Below are 20,549 nucleotides of genomic sequence, written 5' to 3' on the forward strand. Positions count from 1 at the left end.
AAAAGGTAAAGGGACCCCTGACCATTAGGTCCAGTCGTGACCGACTCTGGGGTTGCGCGCTCATCTCGCATTATTGGCCGAGGGAGCCGGCGTATAGCTTCCAGGTCATGTGGCCAGCATGACAAAGCCGCTTCTGGAAAACCAGAGCAGCACATGGAAACGCCGTTTACCTTCCCGCTGTAGCGGTTCCTATTTATCTACTTGCATTTGACGTGCTTTAGAACTGCTAGGTTCGCAGGAGCTGAGACCAAGCAACGGGAGCTCACCCCGTCACAGGGATTCGAACTGCCGACCTTCTGATCAGCAAGCCCTAGGCTCAGTGGTTTAACCACAGCGCCAGTGTTTGCCAAATGGAAAAGGAGAGAACATTTTTTTCTGCTTTGGAAGACATAAAGGGGTGGCGACGGCCATAGCTCAGTGGAAGGTGAAGGTAGGTGTGTGTGTGAGTGAGTGAGTGTGTGTGTGATATATATTTCTTCTAAGTTTGCAATAGAGTTATTAGCTAAACACAAAAAACCCACAAAGCATGAAAAATGCATAGTTTCAACTACTGTTTGTTATTTTGGGGAGGAAAGGTATTGTTCTAGGTTTAAATACATACACTGAGATAAAATACGTATTTTGTGATAAAATATTGCTCAAGTACGTACTTAAATATGAATTCCCATCTGGACTTTAAAAAAAACGCATGTGAGAGTCGCATGGGTCAAAAATAGACTGAATCCTCCCTAATTTAAATAGTACTCTCTGCACATTTTTTTTAAAAATGTAGATTAATGTGGAGATGAGATGGAATAAAATTATGAATGAACACCTGGAAACAATTGCAACAGAATAGAAATAGATCTGCCTGACTTTCTTACACAGGCCCCATTTAATTGTTTCTAACAACAGCCACATATTCATTCCAATGGTTAAGATGGCCAGGTATGTGTTCCTGAGGAAGCATTTTATATTGTCAAACACTGGGCAGTGGAGGAAGGGGACTCCCTAAATGTCACCATCAAAGGTATGGGAGGGTTCCCTCCCCCCGAGAAAGCTCACCTGTACATGCGAATCCATCCCCAGAATACCCTTCTTTACACAGGCAACGGTACGACCCCATGGTATTTTTGCAATCCGCATGGGGGCTGCACATGTGTGTCCCATTTGAGCATTCATCTAGGTCTGAAGGGAAGAAAAATGGCATTAACAAAAACACAAATATCTTTCATTGCAAGCTGAAAGGGAAAGCCTTGCAACAGCAGAAGGTCTATGAAAAAAACCAATGGCACGACAAAACGTGGGACGAAATTCCCAGTTTTATTTTAATTTTTTAAGTAGACCTCCATATACTCTATCTGCGGATTTACATAACATTCCCAGGTCTAAGTAAATCCAGGTAAGTAATGAAGATGAAAACTGCCAATTGCTACACCAGGCAATTCATCAGCAAAACATGTCGTTGTGCCAGGTGCAGATGTTAAAATTGGCATACCAAGAACTTAAGTGCAACATACTACTTAAAAATAAGAGCCAAGTTTTGATAGGTGGAGAAATAGCTACTGAGGTACACTGTACTACTTTGCAGATTATTATAAAAATGCCAGAATAAAGACTGACAGCAATTGTTTATACTCCCGGGAAGAGAAACAAATGTAATTTTAAGCTGATTATTTGAAGCAGTGGAGAGGGAATGCTTATTTCAAAATCATCTGGACAACAGTAGAAGAGGCCTAAGGAAAGCAGCAAACTTTCCTTCTCTCCATGTTTTTAAGGAGCAGTTAGAAAAACATCTGCATGAGATCTCTGCACTGGCACAGAGAGTTGGATTTGATAACTATAAAGTCACTTTCAGAGCAAATGAAGCCAAAGGATGCCCAAATGATTACTTTCAACACTGACATATAAATATTTCAAAGTTTAAAAACAACAGCACCTAACCAGAGTTCCTCTAACTAACCTTTACACTTGATACCATCTCCAAGCCAACCTGGGCTGCAACTGCATTTGAAACTTCCAGCTGTATTCGTACAGATAGCATTCCGGTCACAATTATGGGCTCCAATTTCACACTCGTTAATATCTGCAGGGGAAAACAATAAAATGTAAAGCAGCCAAATGTAAATCATTTTCTCAAAATTCTTCGGGCAAACACTTTCCCCCCTTAACTGCTTTATTTTCTGATAAGCAGCTGGCAAATCTTTGAGTACAGTATTCAAAAGGTAAAGGACCCCTGACAGTTAAGTCCAGTCGCGAATGACTCTGGGGTTGCAGCGCTCATCTCGCTTTACTGGCCGAGGGAGCAGACATTTGTCCGCAGACAGTTTTTCCGGGTCATGTGGCCAGCATGACTAAGCTGCTTCTGGCGAAACCAGGGCAGTGCAAGGAAACGCCGTTTACCTTCCCGCCTATTTATCTACTTGCACTTTGACATGCTTTCGAACTGCTAGGAGCTGGGACCGAGCAACGGGAGCTCACCCTATCACAGGGATTTGAACCGCCGACCGTCCAATCAGCAAGCCCAAGAGGCTCAGTGGTTTTAGACCACAGCGCCACCTTATTTCCAACAGGTGGAAAGATTCTTCAGAGAGCACCACCTTGGCATTGCATTGTATTGTTTAATTATGCATAGATGATTGAATCTGATTTTGATTGCTTACATGCCTTCCTTATAGCTTCATTTTAAAGCCAGCTTTCGTACTACCAGATGACTGCAATACAGAAGACAGTGAGAGGTCCTTCACAAATTTGATTTCTGTGACTTCTAATGCCAGGTAAGATGATCCACACTTCCCAGGCTAACATGCAGATCCAAATGCATTCATTTCTCAGATTTTGTACTTTTCTGAAGTTTGCAACGTAAGTTATTGGCTCAAAAAATATACCCCAAAATGCTGAAATGCACATTTTGGGATAGAAATGTGTACAATGAGAAAAAATAAGTATTTAAATGCATATTTCAAGACAAAATATTTACAGTATTTGAATATGAATTTTCGTACAGGTTAAAAAATATATTACACATTAATCTGGTAACTGGATGAAACTGACTTGCAAGGTTGGCATAGAATAGAAACAGGCTGCCTGCCTGTTAGTCCTACTAGCAAGTGGACCCATTTAAATTAAATGCCATGGCTAATTTCAGTGGGTCTACTCTGAGTGGGATGTAGCTGGCTGCAACTCCTTATTATTCCTTTCTTTAAAAAAAAAGGCACCAAAAGAGTGGCCAGGGCGGGAGAAGAAGGGTGACAAAACAACTGTTTGTTGTGTGGGCATTTCGCATCCCTCAAAAGCAATCATTTTGTGCCCTGAACTGTGTTTGCACAGCTCTAGTTTCAGTCAGAGGAAAGGAGGAGCCTTAACACAGTGGTTTTCTAACTGTGTTGGTTTGGTCCCGATTATGAAACCAAAATAAAATTATCTTTCAGCTTTCCAGTAATACAAAGAGACTGGGCTCTGTTGCCCTATCAAGTCTCTTACGATTCCTGCAGGACCACTGTGAAGCAGGCTGCTACTCAGCATGACTAAAGATACCCAACACAGCCTCTAAAAAGGAAGAGCAAAATATTCATTTACTTTACTAAAAGTAAGAGCAGGGTGTCAAGACTGTATAAACACTTTCTCTATCTATCCCCCCCACTTCCTGATCTTGTTTCCTTGCAAAGTTTCCCTTTGAGTGTAAAACTGTGGCAGGCCAATAAAAACAAACATTCCGGCCCAAGGCTGACCCTGCATCCTCAGCCCATCCCACTGCTTCTTCCTACTAGAGCATGTCTTCTTATCTTTGCAAGGAACGTCGATTAACGTGATGTGAGGGCTCTGCTTTATTTTCCAGGCCCGTTTGCGTCACACACATAGGAAGCAAAGTTGCCTCGAATGATTTGTCGCTAGCACAAAACACAGTCAATTTCCATCTAGGAAAGCCTGCGGCAGCCTGCACTGCTCTCAACGAACAGTTGAGCATGGGGCAAGCCAATTTTTTTTGAATATTGTATTCTATCCAAGTCTATGCAAAGTAAAAGCAAAAACAAGGCTGTAATAAAGGGCCGCAGCACACGAAGAGGCTATGTGAACCAGTCCCGAGACTCCAGCGCTTGAGGGCAGGCACAGAAAAACAACCACATCCCAGCTCTCACACTGAACATATACTATCCCACTGAACTAAAACAGAATGTAAACTGCTCTGCCACAAGCCCAGCAGCAGCTATCAACTTGGCCTCTGTACAAGAGTCATATTGTTGTGAGCCACCCTGAGAATATTTGTATTGAAGGAAGGCATGCAGATAAATAAAACGTACACAGTGGAAACAGGCCATGGTGTGTATGACATCAATTAAAGCAATGTACATAATGCAAACTAATGCATTGTTTAAAGTTAAAGGGACCATACACTGGCCCATATCCCAAGTCCTCACCTGCTCTGTGGCTTGTAGGCATAGCTGCCAAGTTTTCCCTTTTCTCGCGAGGAAGCCTATTCAGCATAAGGGAATTTCCCTTTAAAAAGGGGAGAACTTGGCAGCTATGCTTGTAGGTCATATTCCTGCCACTATGTGGATGTGCTGAGAGCTGCTCCCTACCTTCTTCAGATGCAGCAAGAGAGAAAGTGGTTAGCAACTTCCATCTCCATTTCTCCCCAGCCCTGGGTCTTGGGCAAAGTAGCGGCTGGTGGGGCTGTACAGGCAGAGTTGTTCATCTGGCATCCCAGTGCCATGTGTCGCTGCTGAGGAGGGGCGAAGTAGCAAGGACCTCAGTGTGGGCACAGTGGCAAGAGCAATGGACTGGCTCCACTGCTATGCCTTCACCACGTCAAGCTCCACCGCTATGCCCCTCCATCATGCGGCAACATGCATCGTTGGGGAGCCAGGTAGGCAACATGGCTCCACCCATTGCTACTGGGGAGAACATGCATCTTTGTAAGGTTGTGCATTTTGTCCCCACATCAACCCTGTTTCCCACTTAATCTAGGATGAAATGTTGCTTGATGTGCAGTTTCTCTCTCTCCAGGTTTATTTTTTAAAAGATGCACTTTAAAAACAAGCGAATGCATTTCTCAAGCAGGAGGGAGGTGCCAGGATGCGGGTAGGGGCTTTTCTCCTGCTCACATAGGCACATGAGCGGCTTCAAACAGAGCTTTTGAGAAGCACTTTAAGGCAGCTTCAGTGGTCCTATTTCAGCTGAAACAGGATTGTGGGGGGCACATTGAAGTGCTTCTCAAAAGGGCTGTTTGAAGCATCCACCCCTTTAAATGACGGGGGAGAGGGATGCTTCAATAAATGTTTAAGAGGCATTTTAAGACAGCTCCTGCTCATCTTGTTTCAGCTGAAAAAGGATCACGGGAACTGCTATTAAACTGCCTCTCAAAAGTGCTGTTTGCCTTGTCAGTTTTGTCAGCTGATGGGCATGCTTGGAGGAAATGACCTCAAGGGCCAAACTGGACCCCCTGGTAGGCCAAGACTGGTCTGCAGCCCGAAGGTTCCACATAGAGGAACATGCTAGCAATATATGTTGCAAAGGTTCCAATGACTAATTAGGCTGCATGAGTTATGGTCCATCCAAAAGCTACTGTGACAGGAGGTTTGCTTTAAACCAATATTGTTTCCTATGATTTCTTTTGCAATGGCACTGCACTTATTGCCCAGAGAAAAGCTAAAATAGATATGATAGTTTCAGGGCATGTGCAGAGTTCTAGATGGAGCAAGCTCCTTGGTGACAGGCATTGTAAGGACTGTTTTGTCATTTGCTAGTAGAGGATTTGAGCATCAGATGTACTGAATACAAGAAATGTGAAGCTTTGATGAAGTATAGGAAGTTGGAATTAGGGCTGGGTTTTATAAAGTACTGTTTTTGACTCCCTGCTTCCAAACACTTTCTGTGTTGTATTCCTCATTCAAGCAAGATATACACGTAGCTCAGCTGACTCAACTCACTTTCATTTTCTGATAATTAAAAGTGATGGCATGAATCCCACCCATATTTCTGTCACAGGTAATGTATATCTTTGCATATAACCAAATATTTCTATGAACTCTGCCCACATTCTTGCTAAGAACTGAAGTGAAAACAGATTAACATCTGTACAGAATGGGGCTGCATGTCAGTGGGTGGATTGCAAACAAAATTAAATGATTGGGGGTGAAGGGGGAAAACATGTTTACTTGTTAAAATGGAAACAATCAGTCATGACTAAAGAGATGAAATATGTAGATGCAACTGTAACAAAACTCAGAGGACATTATGTGGCTGTTCTCATGAACAAAGAGACTACTCTTGAAAGTTGTATTCACATTTTTGCAATTCTCAAAAAATATATGTGTTGGTGTCTTTGGCATGTCAACAAAAAGAAGAGAATGCATCCTCCATCGTCAAGCTGTTCAGCCCAAATGCGCACATTTTTAATGCTGTCCCCAAATGCTGTGTCACTGGGAGGGGTGGGGGTGGGAAGGTCTCCTGCCTGGGAATAGGAAACAAAGCACTTGGCTCCAGGTCTGAGCAGTAAAATAGGCTACAGACATTCTTAACAAAGGAATTTGGACAGTTGGGACAAAAGGAGGACCCCTGTTCCTCTTCCAAGGGCAGCTGCAAATACTGTGTTCACATTTGAGTGTGCAGTATACTTCACACTGGCTGCCGGAGTGCTAAACGTATGATAAACACAATACACAAATGTTCAGGGGACACATTCTCAAAACTGAGACCACCGCCTTTGAATCTCGTTACACTGCTGCTGCAAGCTCCCCCTTCCATTGCAGCTGGCTACACATGCACTGTATTCATTGCTATTTATTTATTTATTTATTTATACTTTTCAAGTATAAAATGCAGCTCTATGAAGGCACAATAGGGGTCTACTGGTAACTCTCATGACCAGGCACCCCCAATCTGCTCCAGATGTTTTGGCCTACAACTCCCATGATCCCTAGCTAACAGGACCAGTGGTCAGGGATGATGGGAATTGTAGTCCAAAACATCTGGAGGGCCGAATTGCTCGTGCTTGTTTGAAGTGGTATGGTACTGCTTTCAATGCATAATGCAGATGGCACCTAAGCTGGAGGTCATCGCTTTTTGCTCCTGCTGGCGAGAGACTAGGAGCAGAGTGTGATAGATCTCAGCATTCACTGCAAACTCTACTTACCCATGAAGTGGGCTTTTGTGTATGAAGCTTTCTCCGGAGGGTGGGGTAGATTCGAATGTGGGATTCCCACATCTATACCGAGAAGTGGTACCAACCTCAAAGGACTTTAAAAAAATCTGTATATCTATCTACAGCAGGCACCCCCAACCTTCGGCCCTCCAGATGTTTTGGACTACAATTCCCATCATCCCTGACCACTGGTCCTGTTAGCTAGGGATCATGGGAGTTGTAGGCCAAAACATCTGGAGGGCCGCAGTTTGGGGGTGCCTAATCTACAGAATGCTGGAAGGTTAGTCCAAGAGGGAAAAAGCAGTTTGCTTAGATCCACATCCATGTATGTTTATTCATGGCAGAAGACAGCTGTTACTAATGAACAAGGATACATGATGTTCTCACACTGCTCTCACCTAGAATCATTTTCAAATATTTTTGATGTCTGTTTTACAACATTAATTTCAGTTTCCTAGCAGAAGTGACTTATTGGCTGATGTATTTGTCCCACTCTGAGACTGCAAGAGTAGTGTTTGTTCTAAACCTGCATTTAAAAAAATTAAATTAACCATATGCTTTATATTTTAGGCAATAGCTATGATTTGGAACCCCACTGCTCAAATACCAACATCCTGTGTTATTAATGCAACTGGTCTCTGAGCTTGTAAGTTTGAACTTCGGTGCTTTTTTTACTGGTGAACGAAATGAAAATCATGTATGTTTTGGTTTTGCTGACATATCTTGATAAAATTCACTTAAAATCAAGAATCTTACTGCTGTCACTTTGAAAGCACAAGGAGAGGGAAAGAAAGCTATTTAAACACATACTATTCACCAAAACATTTGGAAAAGAGGGTCTGCTGTTTGCACACAAAGTGTAGACTTTCCAAATCCAAATCCAATATGGTCCTGTTGATGTGGTCCTTGGTGGTCTTGTCACGATGCAGTGAATTACATGCTGTGTTAGTTGGTCCAGTCTTGCTCAAAACATGGAACTTTGCCAATAACTTAGGTGGAATAAAACTTAGTATAAAAGATTTTGCTGGAGTAAAGGTCAGTTCTCATGTTACATCTTCCAGACACAGGAGACATTCCTAAATCTGTATGCATAGTGACCTAGTTAGGCAAAACACAGCCCTGACTCAATGGCCCACTTCACATGTAACATTAAATCCCAGTTTAAAAGTATGGGAAAAGTGAAGCAGGGACTTTTGAGCAGCATGCACTAACAGACTGCTTGTTCATATACAGTCATACCTCACGTTACGTCCGCTGCGGGTTACGTCTTTTCGGGTTGCGCTCCGCACCGAACCCAGAAGTACCGGAACAGGTTACTTCCAGGTTCGTCGCACGCGCACGCATGTGCAGAAGTGCTAAATCGCGCTTTGCGCAGAAGCACTGAATCACAACCCGCACATGTGCAGACACGCAGACACAGGTTGCAAATGCTGCGGGTTGCGAACGTGCATCCCGCATGGATCACGTTCGCAACCCGAGCGTGCCCTGTATATCCATAGTTAAATTTTAACTACGGTTTAATGTTACATGAACAGCAGGCTAAAATATGAAATCCAGGATTACAAAATAGGCTAAGGGTTTTATGGATTTCTTATGGTGCTTAATCTATTCACTGCAAAATCACCCACTGGCTCCAAGCCAAAGGCACCCAGGAGTTCTGGTGTGCACATGGTGGTCCTGTTTATCCATGAACGCCTTTAGTCATGTTAACTACAGAGGAATTGAGTCATACCTGTGTGCTACCCATTCACACAGGGCACGTGGACAGATACAGGAGTGTTTCCTGCTTTTAGAGATCTGCAACTTGAGAGCTCACCCTCAAAATCCGCAATCCGAGATGCCATTGAGCACAGGCAAACCTCAACAATTTTGATAGGAATTAAATGTAACTGGATGAAGGATCATGGAAAACCCGTACTTCCTTTGCTGGCCCACAAGCGTTTTAAATTAGTAGCCTTTAGAATGAGGACCTACTGCTACCCCCAACTTAGAATGTGGGTTTTTTTAAAAAAAAAATTAAAAAAACCAATATAGGTCCATCCTTCTCCTTCCTTTAAAAATAATTAACCAGAAAAACGACAAAAAGAAAGTGTGCAACCTACCCTAGAGCAAGCAATGATATATCAACTGAGCTTTTAAAATTTATTCTTAGCAATTATTTTGAAGATGAGGGAAGCAAAGCACTCTCCTTGTGCCAGATGGCGAAAAACAACTGGCAACTTTCAAATCACTCCACGGCTATAAAATTAACCACTGATGTATTATGAAAGTGGCCAGTTTGTTGAGTAACTGACCAGCTAAGCGCCTGCCAGCAAAGCCCAGAAGATCTCTCATTATTTCTCTCTCACGTCAACTAATATTAAATTTGTGCCCCAGAAAGAGGCATAGCATTCTGCTTTACCAAACAAATGGGCAACTATTCTGTAGACAAATATTTGTATATACAGTGGTACCTCTACTTACGAATGTTTCTACTTACGAATGTTTCTACTTACGAATGGAGCTCCGTCCGCCATCTTGGATGCGGTTTAGATAGGATTTTTTTCTACTTACGAATTTTTAGATAGGGTTGCTTCTACTTGCGATTTTTTTCTCCCAATGCATTCCTATGGGATTCGACTTACAAATTTTTCTGACTTACAAATGTGTGTTCGGAACGCATTAAATTCGTAAGTAGAGGTACCACTGTAGTTGAAAATGGGGGGGGGAACTATTTACATATAAGCATAAGACATATACATACCTGTGCAACCCGTTGTTCCTTTCTTGCCAGAGTAACCCATATCACAGTGACATATAAAGGAGCCTCTTGTATTCTCACAGCTTCCGCTCAGACAGATGTTCGGGTTCAGCTCACATTCATTAACATCTGTAGGGGGGAAGGGGTTGTAGTTGTAAAAATCTTAAGAAACTACTACTCACATTTCACTCTAGATACAAGGATTGTTATAAACTATTACAAAAAGGGAGGAAGTAGCTATGACATCTTTGGCACGGGAAAGATATGGTTTTGGAAACAGATCCATGCAGTGCTGTGAAAAGATTGGAGCCAAAAGATAGTATTCAACTGACTTCCACACATCGCGGTGAGCCATTGAAATGAATGGCCATGACTGACTTAGGCCCATTAACATCAATGGGTCTACCTTCAGTAAAAGTGAGTTGAAAACAACCCAAAGTCTTAATCCATTTAGGAAGCTGGGGATAGTCTTGTTTCTAGCTCCTTGAAGGTAAATTCAAAAGAAGTAACCTGGAAGTTTTCCTCCTTAGAGTTGTGATGGGAATAGAAACAAGCCCTGGAAATCTTCAGAGAGATATATCTACCTCAACCCGCTGGTGGTTGTTCCTATTAATTTGAATATGAGCATTCCCTTCTACTTCTCCCACACCCACCCATTGGCTCCTAGTTTGTAATTTCCATTTTCATGAGCCCAAAATCTCTAAAAGTGAATATACCAGGCCTATGTTTTCTTATTATATTCTGAATGTTCCCCCACCACTGGTATTAAAAGCTGTAGTCGCCTACCAAGGTCTTAATGTTCTCCACTATCTTCTTGTGTGGAACATTTCCCCCTCCTTGGGGTAATTTCAATCCTAAAAGGTCTGGAATCATTCCACTGGAATCTGAACCCTGTTTATAAAGGCTTCACTTCTGAAGATCTGCACTTCGACTGAGGATTTCGTAGCCTGTTTTACATTAGACACTTTATCAAAATGCTCCAGGAGCTCACAGAAAGGATTTTCACTCTTGATAGGGATAACATGCATGAAACTTACAGCAAGTGTGCTAGCTCTGCCCCTCATCCCAGCCATCATCAGCTTCTGACCGCTCCAAGACAACTGTGTACAACAGGGCTGCCTCCTATACTCAAGAGAAGCTCTCACACATTTTGGAACTCTGGAAAACCAAAGTTCCACACAAATGGAAGCATCCACAAGGATAAGAGGCTCCCCTGCTGCAGTCACCCTGGAAAATGCAGAGGGCCAGAGCAATGCGGAGGTGCATGGGTGGAGAGGTGGTGCAACCATGAACTTACTCTTTGCTCCTCAAGTGTTCAGTTAAGGCCTGCTCAGAATGTCAGGATGGGGTTTGTGTGCCCTATTCAGCAGATAATCTTAGAGAAAACAGAATACCGTATTTTTTCCATGTATTAGACGCCCCCATGTATAAGACGACCCCCAATTTCAAACTTAAAAAATTTTGGGGGGGGGGGGAATGCCGTCTTATACACGAAAAAATACGGTGTGATTTAAACATTTCCCTTTATTTATTTATTTTTTAAAAAACCACTGTCTGTGTTCACCGTCTTTGAAAAACAGGAGTCTTTCAAAGGCAGTTTTATAAAGTTTTATCTGCAGCCGACATCTTCCAAATGTTGTGAAAATGAAACAAATGGCATTAAGCGATCTTGACAAGTGGTGGCAAACAACTGATTGCAATCTATCATCCACATTTGTAACGCTGATGAAGAGTTGCTGCTTGCTTGCAAATTTCAAACAAATCACCATCTCCTTTATTTCCATCACAGGCAGGTTACAAACAGGATTAGGGTAACATATTTTTTACTTGCCTAAACAAGTCTTCATGTCATCGGATGTCATGAATCCATCATAACAAAGACACCTGTATTCTCCAGGTATGTTGGTGCACTGGCCCCCATCACAGATGTTATGATTGTCTTCACACTCATCAATATCTGTAAGGAAAAGTGACAAATTCTTAACCAGTTGACACCCAAATCTATCCTTTCTGTCTTAGTTAAGTGATACTTCTTTCTAGAGGTGAAAGTACAGAATTGCCACATTACATCTATTAAAGCTAAGGAAGTCCACATATAGATTTCTTTTGCAGAATAATATTTTATTATAATATAATATGTTGCATCTGCTCTCTCTGCTGGAAAAAGCTTTGCAGTATTTAGCATTTAGCCATACCCCTGTTTACTATCAGTGACTAGGAAACTGATCTAAGATGCTGGAAATTCCTCTCTTTTCTTGTAGCTACCAAGCTCTTTAAACTTATTGGGTCATATCCAATGTCAGCCAGACTCAGAGTAGATCCACTAAAAAGCCATTCGTGTGATTTTAATGGGTCTACTCTGAGTATAACTTATTTTTTTTTAGGGGGGGAACCCTCCGTGTTTTATAATTGCAAACTTTTATAAGTTCTCATGATTTTTTTCCTTGACAATAACACCACATACTAGCTTAAGATCCAAAACTTTGCTTGGTTACTCAAAGGAAATGTTTGCAAAACAAAGAGCTGAGCTGAGAACTCCCTCTCTTCGGAGAGAAAGGGTGTAACTCACAAGGAGATGAGTCCATTGTGTATGTTAGGGATTATGCAGCTGCAGAAAACTTAACTCATTTTAACTACTGGGTCCAAGAGTTTTCGGACCATTATTCATTTTCTGCGCAGCCAACACAAAACAAACAGATACTGTTCTAACTGTTGCTTTTGTAAGGAGATGCAACCTGGAAGACATCTCTTGCTGGCTACTGCTTTTCTTATTAATCACATGGCGCTATCACACTCATCAGCAGTTTGGAACTACATCCTTAGCTGAACTGGCATAAAAAAACCCAAAAACCTTATTTGTAAGCCACATATAAATTATGTGTACATGCAAATCTGCCCCACCTATTCCTTCCCCCTTGCACTTTACGGCCTTCAGACACTGCTGACTGCCGGGGGGGGGGGGCCTTTCATCTCTGTACTGATGTATACATAACTGTCAAACTAGGATACCTCTGAGTAAATGGGATCTATTCCACAAAACCTTAAGCTGCAACCAGTGGCTTTCTCAACAGCGGTACAAAGATTGTTGAAGCTTCCTCCCCAGACCAATAAATAATTAAATGCTAGCTGTATTATAAATGCCATCATTTATTAGAAGCATTTATATTCCTCCAAGAGGTGTTGGGCACTATATATGGCCTTTCTCTTTTTCTTCTCATAGCAACCCTTCGAGGTATGCAAGGAAGCATATCAGGTTTTCTTGGTCTGCATCTAGCCACTGTTCCAAAGACGGCATGTTCCTTTTTCTCCTTTTCCCTCCGCCTTGCCTCTACCATACTGCCTCTCTTTTATTAAGGCACAGAAACGTAATGCACAGAGAACCATGACTCTTTGACAGCCAGAAACCCAATCTTCAATAAGTGCTTGTGCCAGAAGAACTTGTGTTTAAACAAGCATTTCCCCACTGAAGGAAGCAGGCACCTTAAAATTAAAGCATTCTGGTATAATATCTTTGTGCATCATGGTTTCCTGTTCCTAATACGTGGATGCTGTCACATCTGTGAAAAGAGGCCACTGCAAGAAGTTGGAAAATTGTACTTCAATACTGAATACAGATAACCTTTTAAAATAAGAAAGCTGTGTGTGTGGAGGATTATTGCCAACCCACATCCTTCCTGCAGAATCTTTGGCCTTCGAAATAATACGCCTGTGCCCTTATTGCATAATTCCTGTGACTGTAATTTGTTTTAACCGTTTTAGTTCTGAATTTTAAATTGTGATAACCCACCCTGTGGCTAATACAACAAGTTTCTTGCTGAAACAAAAGGCAGAGTTATTTAATTTGAAATTGTTGTAGGGTTTGGCACTCCACTTCCCTAACCTCCAAAGCGGCATGGTGCAGCAATTTTTCTTTTCATTTGCTTATGAAATTATTTGTCTGCCACCTTTTTTGGGACGTAGCCCATCCATGGCATCCCACTGAATAATAAGAACACAAAATTAAGATCAGCAGAGGGCGCCATCTTGGTCCACCTGCCTCAGTTGGTGGGAGTGGCCCAGGAAAGGGCACTCTCTGTGGCAGCCCCTAAGTTGTGGAATTCCCTTCCCACAGAGATGTGTCTGGCATCTTCACTATATAGCTCTCAGCAAATGCTGGAGATGCACCTCTTTGACTTCACCTGAGACGGGTGTTATAAGGAGTCACCCTATTCTCGTGAATGTAGTATGCTTTAACTGTTTTTAATTCTTAATTCTTAATTGTTGCAACACACCTACGACCTGCTGGTGAAGGGCAAGTGGTAATAATAAGAATAGCGCAATGATCTGAAATAACCAGCACTTTAACAAAGTCTGCAGCATTAACAGTTATTTAAACATCCCATTAAAACCATTAACAGAGACAAATAAGGCATGTGGCTACACGTGGCTCCCAAATCTGATAGTTAGGGCAGGAATCCATTGCATAAATGTGTGGAAATACTACTGATCTCGATGGAACCTCCAAGTAAACATGCAAAGGATTGGGTTGCAAAAAATGGCAATGGCGAATACATACAAAAAGTGAGAATAAGGCAACAGATACAGCCAAAGATCCAGAAGGAGCTTGGCAGTGGTTATCAGTATAAATGTTCACAAGTTGACTTTACCAGTGCAAGTTCTGTGGTCTGGCATTAGAGCATATCCTGGTCTGCAACTACATTCATAACTGCCTTCCGAGTTTGTACAGAACGTGTCGCAGCCGCCGTTCATGATGTCGCATTCATTAATATCTAGAAAGTAAGAAATAACAATGTAAAGCACAAAATATTTTTATTACTTTTTTTATAAAAAAAAAGTAATGCCTGTGAGGTTGTGGAAGTTTGAAAGTTCTCAGTGTGCTTTTAAGCTGACACTAAACTGATTAGTGTTATCTTAGGACACTCCAAAGTTTTCATTCCAATATGTTTGGGGGGGGGGGAAGAGATATGTTCAGACAGGAAAATCAAATAGTGGAATGTCCAACTGTCGGGCTTAAATTATAAAGGGGGAGGGACTGATTCTACACTTTGAATTGTAGGTTGAATCTCTGTAGATTTCCTGCCCCAAGGGGCTTACAACCTAGAAAGGGGGGGTGGCAGTGTTTTGCAGCTTCACGCTCCTTATTTTACATTTGAAGATATGATGGGCTAACTCACATGAATCTTGGGGTGGGGCAAGTTTTCTTTTTCAAGGAAGATTCAAAAAGACAATTGATTGAAGTGGCCCACCCTCTAGTTCTATCTACCTCTTTCTGAAGCTGCTCAGTAATATTTTCTAGGTTTTTAACCAAAAAACTAGGTTTGAGATTGGGGATAGTCTTATACATGGGTAGTGCTGAGGGGTGTTTTCTTAATTTGGAGTCCCCCAAAATAGGGGGTGTCTTTTACATGGGGCGTCTTATACATAGAAAAATACGGTAGTTTCTTGCTTGGGAGCATGGGATTTGCAGTTTTCTCCGAATACTGAACTTAATTGGGGAGCAGAAGAAGTTACAAATCCCATGCTCCACAGCAGAAACCAATGCTCTTCAGCATTTTCAGGAACCTTATTTCCCTCAGGAGCATCCCTGCCAAGTAAGGAGAGACTTGTCTATCTCCAGAAAGACACATCCTACTACTGACCCATGAGGAAAACAAAGCTCTTACCAACACAGAACAATTTGTCAGGTGTGGACTGATATCCAGGGTTGCAGGCACACTGGTATTTTCCAATGAGGTTGACACAATGCCCGTTTCTGCACAGATTTACACTCAGGTCGCATTCATTAACGTCTATTTGAAAAGGAAAAAAGAAAGACAGACATTTTAAGTTCCTATGAACGATCTTTGTCTTTTACCTGCCCCTCACCACCACCCCAGCTGAATAGTTCATATAATTTATTCCACTTGTATTCCACTTTCTTCCTCCAGGAAGCTCAAGGTGGCATATACAGTGCTGCCCCTCCTCATTTAATCCCCCAGAGCAGCCCTGTGATGTAGGCTGTGAGGCAGTGACTGGCCCAAGGTCACCCAGTGAGCTTCATGGATGAGTGTGGATTTGAACCCTGGTCTCCCAGGTTCTAGTCCAACACTCAAAACCACTACACAACACTGGCTCTCTATGTTGATGGTAGCACTGAGGACAAATATGAACACCTGGTAACAATAGTGAAAATAGAATATGAAGTTGAAGGAGAAAGGGCTGTGCACTGTGCCCTAGGTTATGAAATCTGCCCAAGCGCCAGCAGCTGAGTTTTGGCTGCGCAAAGCTATATTCCTGCCAAGAATAGAAGAAGCTGCCAGGGATTTTAAGCCAAACTCCAGCCTGAGATCTACTCTCAAAAAGGTGAAAAGGAAAGAAGAACAGATTAACTGCATTTCACCTGAATGTCACCTTTGTGCATTTCCAGTTAAATGGAAGGATCCACCGCACATGGGCAGAAGTTAAACATGCACTATGGAAATTAATATAGATGAGTTTCAAACAACTCTGACACTGGGGGCACCACAGAATCTGTAATCAAGTGGGAGGGATCCTCCAGCTCAACTGAAACCAGGTTTTACTTCCTCACTAACTAGTTCCACCACTGGCTAACATAAGCTTTACCATCTGAAACATCACAACGAAACATTAATTTTGTAACGGGGGGTGGGTGGGTAGAGGGAAATCCACCTAAACTTTCATTTAGAGACAGGGGCATAAAGGAAGAGATGAAAGATTTCAGTTTTAACAGCAGTGAGCCCCAGAGTTACGTGGGTGGGTTGCCCGAGTTTCTACGCTCAAAGAAAGTTAGCTTGTCACGGAATGGGTTCAGACCCAGACTCTGCCCAAACACTTACCGTAGGTTTCTTTAATATGAGAGGAGTGTTTTGTTTTTTAAAAATAATAATAGGGGAAGGATTCAAACATACTGGAGACTTATACCAAGTCAGACCCGTCCATCAAGCTCAGCACTGTCTAAACTGTCTGGCAGCAACTGTCCATGGTTTCAGGCAAGGGACATTATCAACCACACCTGGAGATGATGGGCAGTGAACTTTGAACCTTATGCATGCAAAACAGATGGTCTACCATTGAGCAGTGATCCCTTTTATTATTATTATTAGTAGTAGTAGTAGTAGTAGTAGTAGTAGTAGTAGTAACAGTAGTATTTTGATCCTATATTTGCAGGCTGAACTGAAAGAGGAAAAAGCTGCAGCACATTAATTCTGCTGAGCATGTAGTTTAGTTCTTCCTTGCAACAGATTTCAGAAACAAAGCACCTATGGGCAAGGATCTTGCTCCCAATGAGATGATCATTCAAACCAGGAAAACATAACTAACAGATACAGGAGTGACTCTGGACCAGGGAACAATCCACAACCCTAGGTGGGGATGCGTTGTAATGCTCAAACTGTTCTGTAGATGGCTTGTGACAGAAAGCATTTGATTATTCTGCTAACTCTAGGGGTTGTATGCAATGGTGGCCCTACTAGACTCATTGGAATGAATGGGCATTACTAAGGTTCATTAATTTCAATGGGTCTGTTCTGAGCAGGACAAGCATTGGATACAATCCTAAACTTGGCATGTACCATGCTGAGCTTCAGAAAGAAGCAGACAGGCAAGCAGTTTCAGGCTGTAGTTTGTGTCACCCTTGCCAAGGCACTCTGACTACAATCCTGTTCCACCCGTAACGCAACTACAGTGAGATGGTAGGGATATCTGTTCTGGGCATACCCCCAAAAGAGGTGCAAAAATGGCTTTCGAAAGACAGCTGTTACAATTATGTAATGTCATCTTATGGATAGGCTTGTGGGGAGCAGTAGGTCACGCCAAGCAGCACTGTTGTGCTTTCTCATTGGCCCTGAGTCTGCAGCCTAACACAGTAAATCACATTCAATCGATAAGAACTGGACACTGATGCTGATCTGCAACCCGCAAAATATTTTGCACAGGAATTTCTGCCATATGGGGGATAATAAAACTGACTTACATTACAAGTTGCTGAATGGATTATGGTCAAGTAATACAAGTGGAAACATTTGAACACTTGAAACCAGCATACAAATGTTAAGTATTATTATTATTATTATTATTATTATTATTATTATTAAGAGTAACTACTACTACAACAATAATATTTTTAATAAACGCAAGTGGGCTGCTTGAACAGCAATGCCCATAGAGAATCCGTATCACTATTTTCTTAAATCTAGTCCCATTCTTAACTCATCCCTGTACCATTTCCAGGAATGGGATGGAGAAAGGGGCCTTGATTTGAGGAGCTTTTCCTCTATATGAGTAATAATGGGTCTATTGAGAGGCACAATGATATCAGGCACTGTGCAGATATAATGCCAGCTGTATAATGCCACTCCCACAGAGCAGGAACAAAGGTGTGAAAATGTAAAAAACAAAATCTGGGTACTGCAGTGAACTTTCATGCAAGTGCTATTCCCCCTCCCCCACCTTACCTATGCAGGCAGAGATGTTCTGAGCGAACTGATGACCTGGAGGACAATCACATTTGAAGCTTCCTTCAGTGTTTATGCAAACACCACCTCTGCACAACAGAGGATTCCTCTCACATTCGTCAATGTCTGAGAAAGCAGAACAAAAATGGGGGAAAGAATGCATGTTAGAGCCGAAAGTTTTCAGCATACCAGAGAGACTGAAGTGGTGGCGTTAAGCCAAGAGTTTGCTTGGCCTTTGGAACTCCTCATGAAAACCCATGCATCTCCTCCCCAAATGTCCCTTCCTCTCCTCCCAGTAACTGTTCTAACCATCTTCCAGCTGCTGTTTCCTTCTCTCTCCATGCCACATGAGACACAGTCTCTTCCCAAATACCTCAGCCCAACTCCCACAGAGAGCACTCATGACTGGGATTCCTCCCCTGCCTGGTGGGTGGTTTCTTCATTTCCCTCTTGTCTGCTTCTCTGCTTTCTGCTGAACATTTCTCTGTTTACTCAAAGGAGATGTCTTGGCCAGCCCAATCTGTTGACTTGGCCAACATGCTGCAATCAGCTCTGATCTGGACCACAGCAGTAGAGAGAGACCAGATAGTTGAGTTTGTGGCAGGAATCTGGGCAAGTATCTAGGATTTTGAGTGTGTGATAGGAATCTGAACAGAGATCTAATATATCTCCATCAATCTTGTCTATCTATATATGAAGGCAAGGCAAAGGGAAATGATCATACATTATACACCGTCTGTATCTATATATATAAAATGCAAGTGTCCCTGCGTCCACGTTTTCCCGTGTGTCCCTGGGTTACTGCGCATGGGCCCCAGGGACACAGGGATTGGACGGAGAGACAACCAGGGACACAGGGATTGGACGCGCGTGCTCTCCCCCCCCAACCCCTCTGCCTATCTCTGCCTATGGTCAGACAACTGCCAACCGCCGCTCTGCCAACCCCCGCTCCGAAGCCCAGTCTCATGCTGGAGGTGCGCGGTGAGGCGGCGGGGGAGAGAAGTGCTCCCCCCCGGCAGCCTTGCCGCGCACCGCCGGCATGGGACGGCGCTTCCTCGGCGAACGCAAGCAGGCAGAGGGAGGAAGCCGAAGCGGCAGCGGGCGCCGAGGGAAGCCGGCTATGGCTTGGCGGCGGCGGGAAGAAGGGGAGGAATTCCTCCCCTTTTTCCCGCTGCCGCCAAGCCAGTCCCCGAGCCGAAGTGCGGTGCGGCGGGTGCTTTTCACCGTTTGCCTCCCCCTGGGGGGAAGGCAAACGGCAAAAGCCCCCGCTGCGGACTGGCTTGGCGGTGGCGGGAAGTCTTCCCCCCACCGCCAAGCCAGTCCCCGAGCCGAAGTGCGGTGCGGCGGGTGCTTTTCACCGTTTGCCTCCCCCTGGGGGGAAGGCAAACGGCAAAAGCCCCCGCTGCGGACTGGCTTGGCGGTGGCGGGAAGTCTTCCCCCCACCGCCAAGCCAGTCCCCGAGCCGAATTGCGGCACGGCGGGGTTTTTCGCTGTTTGCCTCCCCCTCGGGGGAAGGCAAACGGCGAAAAGCCCCCGCTGCGGACTGGCTTGGCGGTGGCGGGAAGACCCACCACCGCCAAGCCAGTCCCGGAGCCGAATTGCGGCGCGGCGGGGTTTTTCGCCGTTTGCCTCCCCCTGGGGGGAGGGCAAACGGCAAAAAGCCCCCGCTGCGGACTGGCTTGGCGGTGGCGGGAAGAAGGGGAGAAATTCCTCCCCTCCTTCCCCCCACCGCCAAGCCAGTCCCCGAGCTGAAGTGCGGCGCGGCGGGGTTTTTCGCCGTTTGCCTCCCCCTGGGGGGAAGGCAAACGGCGAAAAGCACCCCCCCCGCGCCGCAATTCGGCTCAGTCCCCCACGCGCTTTGGTTTGGGGAAGCAGGCAGGGAGACGGCAACAGCCCGGGAAGCTGCCTGCTTCCCCGAGCCGTAGCGCATTGGGGGACAGAGCCGAAGATCGGCGGCCGCTGTTTGCCGGGGTTGACAAGCCCCGGCAAGCAGCGGCCGCCGATCTTCGTGTGACAGGCGGTGGGGAATGCAGGCAGGCAAGAGAGCAAGCGCCTGTCTGCCTGCCTGCCTTCCCCGCCACCAGTCCCCCGGTGCTTCGTGCAGCGCTGCTGGGTGCCGACCCGGCAGGCCGCTTCCTTGATCTGGCGGCCTGCCGGGTCGGCGCTGATCAGCGCTGCGCGGAGCCATGCCATGCCATGCCATGCTTCTCCCGCCCCCCGTCCCATGCCGGCG

The 20,549-nt window shown here is 44.2% G+C and overlaps 1 protein-coding gene across 2 annotated transcripts in view; it reads right to left on the reverse strand.

Annotated features, from left to right (window-relative positions):
• FBN1 (fibrillin 1) overlaps positions 1-20,549 on the reverse strand; it is a 219,582-nt gene that overhangs the window by 58,056 nt on the left and 140,977 nt on the right. For both annotated transcript variants that reach the window (XM_035132327.2, XM_035132328.2), the window contains exons 28-34: positions 18,317-18,442; positions 15,527-15,652; positions 14,510-14,632; positions 11,695-11,820; positions 9,867-9,992; positions 1,943-2,065; positions 1,045-1,167 (exon numbers count right to left, since the gene is read on the reverse strand). In XM_035132327.2, the coding sequence (XP_034988218.2) occupies positions 1,045-1,167; positions 1,943-2,065; positions 9,867-9,992; positions 11,695-11,820; positions 14,510-14,632; positions 15,527-15,652; positions 18,317-18,442 (873 nt within the window). The remainder of the gene's footprint in view (positions 1-1,044; positions 1,168-1,942; positions 2,066-9,866; positions 9,993-11,694; positions 11,821-14,509; positions 14,633-15,526; positions 15,653-18,316; positions 18,443-20,549) is intronic.

Source organism: Zootoca vivipara, chromosome 14 (genome assembly GCF_963506605.1).
Source record: "Zootoca vivipara chromosome 14, rZooViv1.1, whole genome shotgun sequence".
In the NCBI taxonomy this organism is placed as follows: domain Eukaryota; kingdom Metazoa; phylum Chordata; class Lepidosauria; order Squamata; family Lacertidae; genus Zootoca; species Zootoca vivipara.